This window comes from Cajanus cajan, chromosome 10 (genome assembly GCF_000230855.2).
Source record: "Cajanus cajan strain Asha chromosome 10, NIPB_CcT2T_4, whole genome shotgun sequence".
Lineage (NCBI taxonomy): Eukaryota > Viridiplantae > Streptophyta > Magnoliopsida > Fabales > Fabaceae > Cajanus > Cajanus cajan.
Genome location: NC_138526.1, coordinates 37,973,512 through 37,984,534, shown reverse-complemented (window position 1 = coordinate 37,984,534; position 11,023 = coordinate 37,973,512). Strand labels below are relative to the sequence as shown.

At 32.6% G+C, this 11,023-nt stretch overlaps 1 protein-coding gene across 1 annotated transcript; it reads left to right on the top strand.

Moving 5' to 3' along the window:
- The first annotated feature begins 276 nt into the window (after nt 1-276).
- Nucleotides 277-4,822, top strand: PSKR2 (phytosylfokine-alpha receptor 2). Its single transcript, XM_020380311.3, has 2 exons — nt 277-295; nt 485-4,822. The coding sequence occupies exon 2, from the start codon at nt 1,406-1,408 to the stop codon at nt 4,574-4,576; it is 3,171 nt and encodes a 1,056-aa protein (XP_020235900.2). The 5' UTR covers nt 277-295; nt 485-1,405; the 3' UTR covers nt 4,577-4,822.
- The last annotated feature ends 6,201 nt before the right edge of the window (nt 4,823-11,023 follow it).

Genomic DNA, 11,023 nt, shown 5'->3' with positions numbered 1-11,023 from the left:
GTCAATTAATTAAAATTATTTTTGATATAAAGTTTAAAATAATTATTATAAAATTATAAATTTGTGATTTGATGATACTGTAAAAAAATATTAGTCTTTCCATGCATGTATTATTTACTAATGTTTAGAATACATTACGATAGATATTTTTAAATATATTTTATTATTAAATACATTTTATACGAAATTTATTATATAGAAGATGGACTTTTATTTTTGGTTATATATGGAAAGCTAAAACCGAAGAAAAAAGCGAGGCAAAGCAAAACAGAAAAACACGAAGCTTATTACGAAGGTATGGTTTTAAATAGCATTGTTTAATACGTAGTTATAAAAGTTTTGATAATAAAAATGTTTATTTCTTCTAATATTAAGATACTGAGTAAAGAGAGAGAACTTTCCTTTTCTGTCTTTTACCATTCTACATCTCTCCTACATCATAGTTCCTTGATTTGAGATTTCTGCTATCCTTGTCTTCCTCTAGATTCTATCTATCACTGTTTGGGTTTGAAAATCAGAGAGATCTGACAGCTATTACCCTTTGACACAAAAAGGAGATATCAAAATCTTAGAAGAGGAATGATACAAAAAAAATAATAAAAAAAGGGTTTGGTTCGGAAGCTGAAGGGGACCCGTTTGATGAAAGTTTGTTGAGATTAGGTTCTCAGGGCACTGTTGTTGGCTGCCCTTTTCTTTGTTCTCCTCCTTGAGCTTAAATTTCAAACATTTCCGGTTTCTGCTGCACCAAGTAAACACAGGTTTCATTTTTGTGCAAAAGGGTGTGTTGTGAGTCCTGAGAGATCCCGTGGGATTTTTTCTAGTTAAATGGTGGTTGTTGAGTAGAGTTCAGTTCTGAGGTTTTGGGGTTTTGTTTTTTGGGTCAAAGATCTTACATTTGAGGTGGGGACTGAGGGATCTCACGCTCTCTACTTGTGTTATTGATTGTTGTCTCACTTTTATTTTTTAATGGCCACTGTTGATTGCTTCGTCCGCAAGCTGTTGCCATATGGTCCATGTTCTACTTTCTTTGGTGTTTGGGGATATGGGATATAAGTATCTTCATTTGGGCATCCTATATCTCTTTCTTCAAGGGTGGTGTTTCTGAATCTGGTTTCAGATTGAGTAGGGGTTCTTCCACTGTCTAGATCTCTTGTTCTTGGGATTTGGTTTTGGTGGGGATTGGTGATCCAAATCTTTTCCTTGAAATTCGGGATTTCCTTTGCAATCCCTTGCAAGGAGCAACTTATTTGTTGCAGTTTGAAGTTTGAAAGTCTTGGAGCTGTGATTAAAATTCAAGTGGAGTTCTTCTTCTCAAGCACAGTACTTTTCAGTGGTGCTAGCTTCTGTTGTGTTCATGGGAGCTTAGCCTTGATTCTGAGCTGAGTATATCAGTTTGGTTTCAGCAATGGTGCTGCTCAGATGTTTCTCAGTGACACTTTTGCAGTGGTGTTTCTTGGCTTGCTTACTTTGCTTGTCTCTGGGTCTTGGCAATCAAGCCCCATCTTGTGACCCTCATGATTTATCTGCCCTGAAGGAGTTTGCAGGCAATCTTACAAGTGGCTCTATCACCACAGCATGGTCCAATGACACTGTCTGCTGCAACTGGCTTGGAGTTGTTTGTGATAATGTGACTGGTGGGGGTGGAACAGTTGCTAGTAGAGTGACCAAGTTGATCCTGCCTCAAATGGGTCTCAATGGGAAAATTTCACCCTCTTTGGGACAGCTAGATCAGCTCAATGTGCTGAATCTTTCATTTAATCACCTCAAGGGTGGTTTTCCTGTAGAGTTCTCCAAGTTGAAGCAGTTGAAGTTCCTTGATGTGAGCCATAATATGCTGTCTGGACCTGTTGCTGAGGCTCTTTCTGGTTTGCAATCCATTGAAGTATTGAATATTTCTAGCAATTCACTCTCTGGAGTTCTCTTCCCTTTTGGGGAATTCCCACATCTCCTTGCTCTCAACGTTAGTAACAATTCATTCACAGGAAGTTTCAATTCACAAGTTTGCAGTTCTTCCAAGGGTCTTCACACCCTTGATTTATCTACAAATCATTTTGCTGGTGGTCTTGAAGGCTTGGACAACTGCACCACATCTCTCCAACAGTTGCATTTGGATAGAAATTCATTTTCTGGCCCTCTTCCAGATTCCTTGTATTCAATGTCAGCCTTGGAGGAACTCTCATTCTCTGCCAACAATTTATCTGGCCAGTTAAGCAAGCAACTAAGTAAGCTCTCTAACTTGAAAAAGCTGGTGGTTTCTGGAAACCGGTTTTCTGGGGAAATTCCGAATGTGTTTGGGAACCTTTTGCAGCTACAAGAATTAGAAGCACGTGCCAATTCATTTTCTGGGCCCTTACCTTCCTCCTTGGCTTTATGCTCTAAGCTTAGGGTGCTTAATCTTAGGAATAATTCCTTGTCAGGGCCTATAGATCTTAATTTCACTGGCTTGTCTAGTCTCCAAACACTTGACCTTGCTACTAATCATTTCATTGGACACCTTCCAACTTCCCTGTCCTATTGCCGTGAATTGAAAGTTTTAAACCTTGCTAGGAATGGTTTAACTGGTTTTGTCCCTGAAAACTATGCCAACCTCACTTCACTCTTGTTTGTATCCTTGTCAAACAACAGCATTGAGAACTTATCTGGGGCGGTCTCTGTTCTGCAGCAGTGCAAAAATCTCACCACCCTTATCCTCACCAAGAATTTCCATGGTGAGGAAATTTCAGAAAGTGTAAAAGTTGGATTTGAGAGCCTTATGATTTTAGCACTTGGAAATTGTGGTCTTAAAGGCCATATTCCTTCTTGGCTATCCAATTGCAGGAAGTTGGCTGTGCTTGACTTGTCTTGGAACCATTTGAATGGTAGTATTCCTTCTTGGATTGGTCAGATGGACAATTTGTTCTACTTGGATTTCTCAAATAATTCTCTCACAGGAGAAATACCAAAAAGTTTGACAGAGTTGAAGGGCCTCATGTGCCCAAACTGTAGTAGAGAAAATCTTGCTGCATTTGCATTCATTCCTCTCTTTGTCAAGAGAAACACTAGTGTGAATGGGCTGCAATATAACCAGGCCTCAAGTTTCCCTCCTTCAATTTACTTGAGCAACAACATATTAAGTGGAAATATATGGCCTGAAATTGGTCGATTGAAAGCACTGCATGTCTTAGATTTCAGCAGGAACAACGTCACCGGTACCATTCCTAGCACTATTTCAGAGATGGAGAACTTGGAATCTTTAGATTTATCTTATAATGATCTGTCTGGAGAAATTCCTTCATCATTTAACAATCTCACATTCTTGTCAAAGTTCAGTGTGGCATATAATCGCCTAGAAGGACCAATTCCAACCGGGGGGCAGTTTTTAAGCTTCCCTAGTTCTAGCTTTGAAGGCAACCTGGGGCTTTGTAGGGAAATTGATTCTCCTTGCAAAACTGTCAACAATACAAAGCCTATCACCACTTCTGGTTCTTCCAGAAAACATGGTAGAGGCAATGTCCTTGGCATAACAATCAGTATAGGCATAGGGCTTGCACTGCTTCTTGCAATTATTTTGCTAAGAATGTCAAGGAGGGATGGAGATAAGCCTATCGATAACTTTGATGAGGAACTGGGTAGCAGACCACACAGGTTATCCGAAGCACTTGTTTCCTCAAAGTTGGTGCTTTTTCAGAATTCAGATTGCAAGGATCTTACAGTTGCAGATTTGTTAAAATCCACAAACAATTTCAACCAGGCAAATATTATTGGTTGTGGCGGGTTTGGTCTTGTCTACAAGGCATGTCTTCCAAATGGAACAAAAGCAGCTATCAAGAGACTTTCAGGGGATTGTGGTCAGATGGAACGTGAATTTCAAGCTGAAGTAGAGGCCCTCTCAAGAGCTCAACACAAGAACCTTGTTTCTCTTAAAGGATATTGTCGGCATGGCAATGACAGATTACTAATATACTCATACTTGGAGAATGGAAGCTTGGATTATTGGCTACATGAGTGTGTGGATGAAAATTCAGCTCTAAAATGGGATGCAAGACTCAAGATTGCACAAGGTGCTGCTCGTGGATTAGCTTACTTGCACAAGGGTTGTGAACCATACATTGTGCATCGAGATGTTAAATCTAGCAACATACTTTTGGATGATAAGTTTGAAGCTCATTTGGCTGACTTTGGTCTCTCAAGGCTACTTCAACCATATGACACTCATGTCACAACTGACTTGGTAGGAACTTTAGGATATATTCCTCCTGAATATAGTCAGACACTGACAGCAACCTTCAGGGGTGATGTTTATAGTTTTGGTGTTGTTCTTCTCGAGCTTCTTACTGGTAGAAGGCCTGTGGAAGTGATCAAGGGGAAGAATTGCAGAAATCTGGTTTCTTGGGTGTTTCAGATGAAATCTGAGAATAAGGAGCAGGAAATTTTTGATCCAGCAATTTGGCTGAAGGATCATGAGAAACAGCTATTGGAGGTGCTTGCCATTGCTTGTAAATGCCTAGACCAAGATCCTAGGCAGAGACCCTCTATCGAAGCAGTTGTTTCATGGCTTGATAGTGTAAGATTTGATGGACCTCAACAATGTTCTTAGTTGCATTGGTGCCCTCATATTTTGGTTTTGGTTAGTGTATTGTATTGTATCATTGATTACACAGTTGTAAAGCAAGTTTGTTGTATGAAGGTGGAATGTAATTGATATGGCAACTTCCTTATTTCGTTTTAGTCCTTTAGTTCATTAATACCGATAGGTGTAATATGTATAAATGATAATTTTGGCTATGAGATCGTCTTTCAATAAGCAGTATGAATATTTTTAGCTTTTCTTTTTCGTTGATAATCTGTGTCCAATTGTTAGTGATTTTAATGTTATGTCTTAGTCGGACTCGTTCGCTGTTCCATGCGTGTGCATGTGCATGTGATGCATGGCGATTTTTGACAAACTGATTTCTAATACTTCCAAATATAGGTGTCTTTTTTCTCAGATTGACTTCTTTACCTGGTCTAAATCACTCAGTCTTGGATTTTTTGTCTATTCCTGATTGTTGGTAAGATTCACTTTGTGTGGCTCCAATTTGTAGTCTTTGTACCTAAACAGCATGCATGCACCATTTCTTTTTCTTAACAAGAGTTGATTCAGTATATATATATATAGTTTCTACATTTATAAGTGATAACGCAAAAGTAGTATATGTAGTTTCTGCATTTATAAATGATTAGCAAAATTAGTTCTCACACTTCATTTAGGTATTTCCTTAAACCTTATTTCAACAGGGAAAAATAACTATAAAGTCCTAGCAATTTGTCTCAGCAGGCCACCCTTGCATGCGCACATTTGTGGCATTAGCAAGCCTGTATAAATCACTAATGTTTGTTTTTTTTGGTAACCATTTTACTACCAGCCACACTAATAGCTCCCAGAATAGCAATTTTTTTTGGTTCTTGTTGAGCCTCCCGGGTCCTATCTTCTAATGCCAAAATTAAAAATAAATAAATAAATAATCATTGCAGAAGCTCATTTCATTATCTCATTTTGGTGTTTATGCCTCTTCAACTCAAGGTTTTGTCTAGTATTCATGTCATCATTCTTTCTTCTATGTGAAAGGCTTTTATTTTCCCCAAAATTCACAGTAGGATAATGCAGATATAAAAATGTTTCTACTTAAAGCAAGTGATACTTCCTTGTCTATTTCATTGCAATCAAAGACTATCCAATAGTGAAATGCCTGATAATATTTGTTTGATAGTCGTTTTCCAACCTTTTTTCTTTTTTTTTTTCTTGTGGAATAAGAATTTGCTGGGCTTCAATCTTCCAGTCAAAGAGTTTTTGAGGGAAAAACGTTGACTAAAACTAAATTGGTCATTCATGGGATGATCCCTTCACTCACAAAAGGAATAACATTTCCTAGTGGTTTAAGGGGGAATGGACAAAACACTTCTTGAAAAGTGGGGGCATCATGGGCATAACAAGATGAGTGGAATATGCACTAAGGAATTCATCAATTGGCTGAAGAAATAAATCCCATCATAACATTGATGTGAAATTCCACTGCCATCTATTATACACGAGACTGTCTTTTCCATGTTAATTGAAACCCTCCAATGCCATTACTTTAATCAGCAGGAGCTGGCTGAGGAACACCAACACTTAAAAAGTGGCTTTTTGTAGAGAATGGAAGAAATTTATATGGTTGCTTGAAATTGTATATTGTCTCAAAAGTTTTGATTAACCTAAAATCCCATGAAACCAACCACAAAGTTGCAATAACACATTTAAATATATGCCTAAGCTTTTTTGGCAGCAGAGGTGAGGCCTCTATCTCTTTCCATAGCAACTTGGTGTGAACTCACCTAATGCACAAATTGGGTGGTTATAAACATATCCAAGCAATTTCTCTTCCGCGTATGGTGACCAATAATGCCTTATATTTTAAGATGCAGTACTTTAGACATCAAAAAGTAGAAATGATGTTGGTCAAGTCATCATCTATGAAAGTAGAATTGATACGTTCACATTTTAAATTAAAAATTTTCAACTACAAAATGAGGCTAAGCAATTTGGAATTGTTCTCTGATTTGATGTCTAGTTGAAAATAGAGGCATAGGAGAAAATAGTGGATAAAGATCACAAGGGTGCAAGTTATGGACAAAAATACCTCGGACCCTACAACAATTAGTATGGGTTTTCCATACCCTTTTTCATGATTAAAAATTATATCAAAACTGGGAGTGAATTGTTGACAATCTTGTAGTACTATTTATTTTGAGAGTTAATTTATTGATTTAATATTTTATATAAAAATATTTACAATAAGAAAAAAAATTATATATGTTAAATGTTACGATTTAAAGAGAAGTATGCAATCCTAAAACTCTGAAAATACTTTCCAAAAGTGGAGAAATAATCCTAGTACCCAACAAATGGCATATATAGACAGACAAGGCTGTTTTGGCGTTTGGACTTTTGTACTTGTGGCTTTTTCTTTTGACCAGCCGAAAAGAACATAGTTGCATTTGAGTAATTTTCTTGCCACTTTTTTTCCCCCTTATTTCCAAAATTAGATTTTTTAGAAATTATTTATAACATTCCAAAAACTAATTTTCAAAAAGATAAAAACATAAGATAAGACTATAAGAGTACTAAGAGAGGTAAAAAAAAATGAAATCACCTCAAACAGTAATGGAGACTCCTAACATTTTCTGGGCCTCCCAAAATCATGACCAAAACTTACCTATTTCTATTTTCGGGCCCAATGCAATGTTGCCTTCACCGCTTAGTCCTAACATATATTTCAAGGCCAATACTAAGAAGAAGACATAGCAAACTTACAATGTTGTTAAAGAAGAAAACAATCCTCTTAATTTATATTTTGTTCTTTAGCTTTTTCTTTTTCTTTTCAAAATGATACTATCATGTGTGCAATGTTTTAAATGTTTTTCGTCTTCAACTTTCGTTTAATCAACTTCTAGGGGTGAATTTTATAAGATTTATCGAGAAAAACTTTTTATTTCAATTAAAAATAGCATTAGCCGTTCTCAAGATAATTGAAGTTTAATTGTAGTCCAAAAATAATGAAAAAATCAACAATTAATTTTTTAAAAGATGAATCTTTATATATTAAACACAAATTTAAATAAAAATTTAAATTTAAATCTTAAATTTTAATGTTGTCCTGTTTTTAGGGACTGTTCTTGGATGGAATTTTTAAAATTTTTTATTTATTTCAATTTTTTTAGGGGAGTTTAATTCAATTTTTATTTATCATAATTTATTTATTAATTAAATATTAATATTTTTAAATTAAATTAAAAAAAACTACATGTTTAAAAATATTTACATGTACTAATTATAAATATAATTTATATATTTAAATAATATATATATATATATATATATGATTTATTATAAATTTTAATTATATAGTAAATATTTAATATTTGAATTATACGTATTCAAATACTAGTTATATACATCTATCGAATGATAAAAGATTATTATAAAAGTTTTTTTTTCGGGATATTTAAAGTGGTTGAAAATGAATTTGATATATATCACTAATTAAGTTAAAATAAACTAATTAAATTAAAACAGTATTATAGGAGTTGATGTACAAGTTCAGTTGTTAATTCTGGTCTTTCTTTTTAGGTTAAATATCTCTTTTGGTTTCTTACAATATTTTTTTGTTTCAATTTAGTCCCACTTTAATTTTTGGTCTCAATTTGGTCCCAATAATTTAAATCGTTCCAATTTGGGACTTCCGTCTAAATAATTTAAACGGAGTTAACTGGTGGCCACGTGGATGCTAAGTGGATGCCACGTAGGTGGATCCAAAAATACTTGAATACACCTGGAACCAGAACGGTCCATTCTGAAACCAGAACGGCCCGTTCTAGTTACATTATTGGTGTGTAAACTTTGCACCTGGAACGGCCCGTTCCAGGTCCAAAATTAACATATCAACAGTATAACCAGAACGGACCGTTCTGGTTTCAGAACGGGTCGTTCTGGTTTCAGAACGGGCCGTTCTGGTCCAGAATTTCGTGCACAAACAACCAAAATACAAAGCATTTTTTTTATAAGAAAAATACAAAGCATTTCAAACACTAGATTTAGTAATATTGTTAATGAGGATTAATAACTTCAATCGCTAAACATTTGGGCTATACAGTATATCATTAAGGATGATGCAGTGTATCACTAAGGACAATGGTAACAAGTTTTATTTCATTGTTAGTCAAACTGGAGTGAACCACTTACTACCAAATTGACACTATACAGTCAAGGATAAAACGAAACAGTGTTTTTCCTTAAAGTCATTGACGATGTACCCCAACAATAACAACCTGTTCTTAAGGAGGTACCCTTAAACCCTGAATTTTATTTTCAATTTTTGAAATACATTGCGGCATTTTAGTCAAGATTTTGAACTGGATAAATTCAAATCAAAGAAATATTTTGAAAGGTCTTATCTTATTTGATTTTTTTTAGTTTTATTCATAAATGAATATTAATTTATTGTATTTTATATTTATTATATATTTATTAATATAGATATAATAAAAAAAATATAATAAAAAGCATGGCGTTCTGGAACGGGCCGTTCTGGAACGGGCCGTTCTGAATTCAGAATGACCCGTTCTAAAATCAGAACGGGTCGTTCTGGTTGCAGAACGGGTGTTTTTTCGGAAATTTTGGCGTCCACGTTGCATCCACGTGGCATCCACATAGATGTCACGTGGCCAACAGTTAACTCCGTCTAAATCATTTGGACGAAAGTCCCAAATTGCACTAATTTAAGTTATTGGGGACCAAATTGAGACCAAAAATTAAAATGAGACTAAATTAAAACAAAAAAAATATTGTAAGGGACCAAAAGAGATATTTAACATTCTTTTTAATAAAAGTACGAGTAATTGTTAATATTTTTTTGTGTCTTTCTTTTCGGCCGAAAGATCGAAACTTTTGTAAGAGATGAGTTCGATACAATCATACAAGTCTATTCATATAAATAGGATTCCTTTGGAAGGAGGATGTTTGTAGGGAAGTAATATAACGATGATGAGAAAATTTTATTTGAGATTCTTTATGAATAAAATATAATCATAAATGTGAAATATTAAGAAGCTTTGATAATCTACGTGAGGTTTTAATTATTTTAGGAATGAGAATTAATATATATATATATATATATATATATATATATATATGAAATTCATTTATTTTAAGAGTAAATTTACTTATATTTATTTCAATCATAACTCATTTTATATCAAATTATAACAATTTAATTTTGAATTAAATTTTTTTAATGTATAGATCTTGGAAAGTTAATAAAAAAATTAAAAATTATTTGATTATTTATTTCATTAATTTAAAATTAATGTATAAAATATTTTTATAATTATTTGTCAACTTGAATTAATGAAATATAGTGTCAAATAAATTATAAATTTTAAAAAAAATTATAAAATTAATTTATGTATTAAAATTTTTTAATTTAACAATTGTATCATTAAAATTTGATATAGAAAATGAGATATTAAGCGAAGTAACTCTAAGTTCATTTACTCTCAGTCTAGCAAAATAAAAAAATATGACTCTTTAAGTGTGAAGAGAAGATAAGGCGACAAATTCATCTATAATTATTTAAACAATAATACTTTAACCATAATTTTTAAGTACTTGCAATCGCAATTTTCCTTCAAGTAAGGAAATTTTTTAAATAAAAAGATTACAAATTCTTTAATAACTATTCATTTGTTTATAAAAAAATTGTACAACCATAAATTCCATTGTTCAATATGTTTTATACTAGAAAGGATATAAATTCTTTTGGATATATTAGAAAATTTATGATATTTGTGAATTTGTATTAATAAATTGTGCATTTTGATAATGAGAATTTTGAAAGATATTTTAATTTTTTTCTAGTATTTTAAAAAATCGTTGCGATTTATATCTCTTAATTAAGTTGTTTAGAGTTTGAATATTGATCTATGGTATATAATATATTATGTTAAAAAAATATATCTTATATATACTCATGACCTTTAACAAAGATTAGTCATAATTTTTTACGATAATTACTTGGTTTAATTGTATTTTTGATCGTTCAAGTATTGTAATTGTGCAATTTTGATCCTCAGGGTTTTAATTGAGTAATTTTAATCTTGAAAAGATTACAATTGTGCAATTTTAGTTCCTCAATTTTTAATTGAACAATTTTAGTCTCTTAAATATCATAATTGTGCGATTTTAATCGTTTTCATTAAAAATTTAATAATTTTAAAATTTTAATATATATATATATAAAATATTTTAAAATTATATTGCTTATTTAAGTTAACGTATATTATAATTTTTCGTTAATGTAGCAAATGATATATATTTATTATTACCAAATAAATAAAATTTATATATTATTAATATTTTGATATTGTTAATAAATTAATATCAATAATATTATTAATATATTTATAGATAAATTAATAATTTGATAAATATAACTTAATATATATGAATATACTTTTACAAAAATAT

What these genes read in the sequence shown, in the direction of transcription:
- PSKR2 (XM_020380311.3), top strand. Translation starts at nt 1,406, where the DNA reads ATGGTGCTGCTCAGATGTTTCTCAGTGACACTTTTGCAGTGGTGTTTC.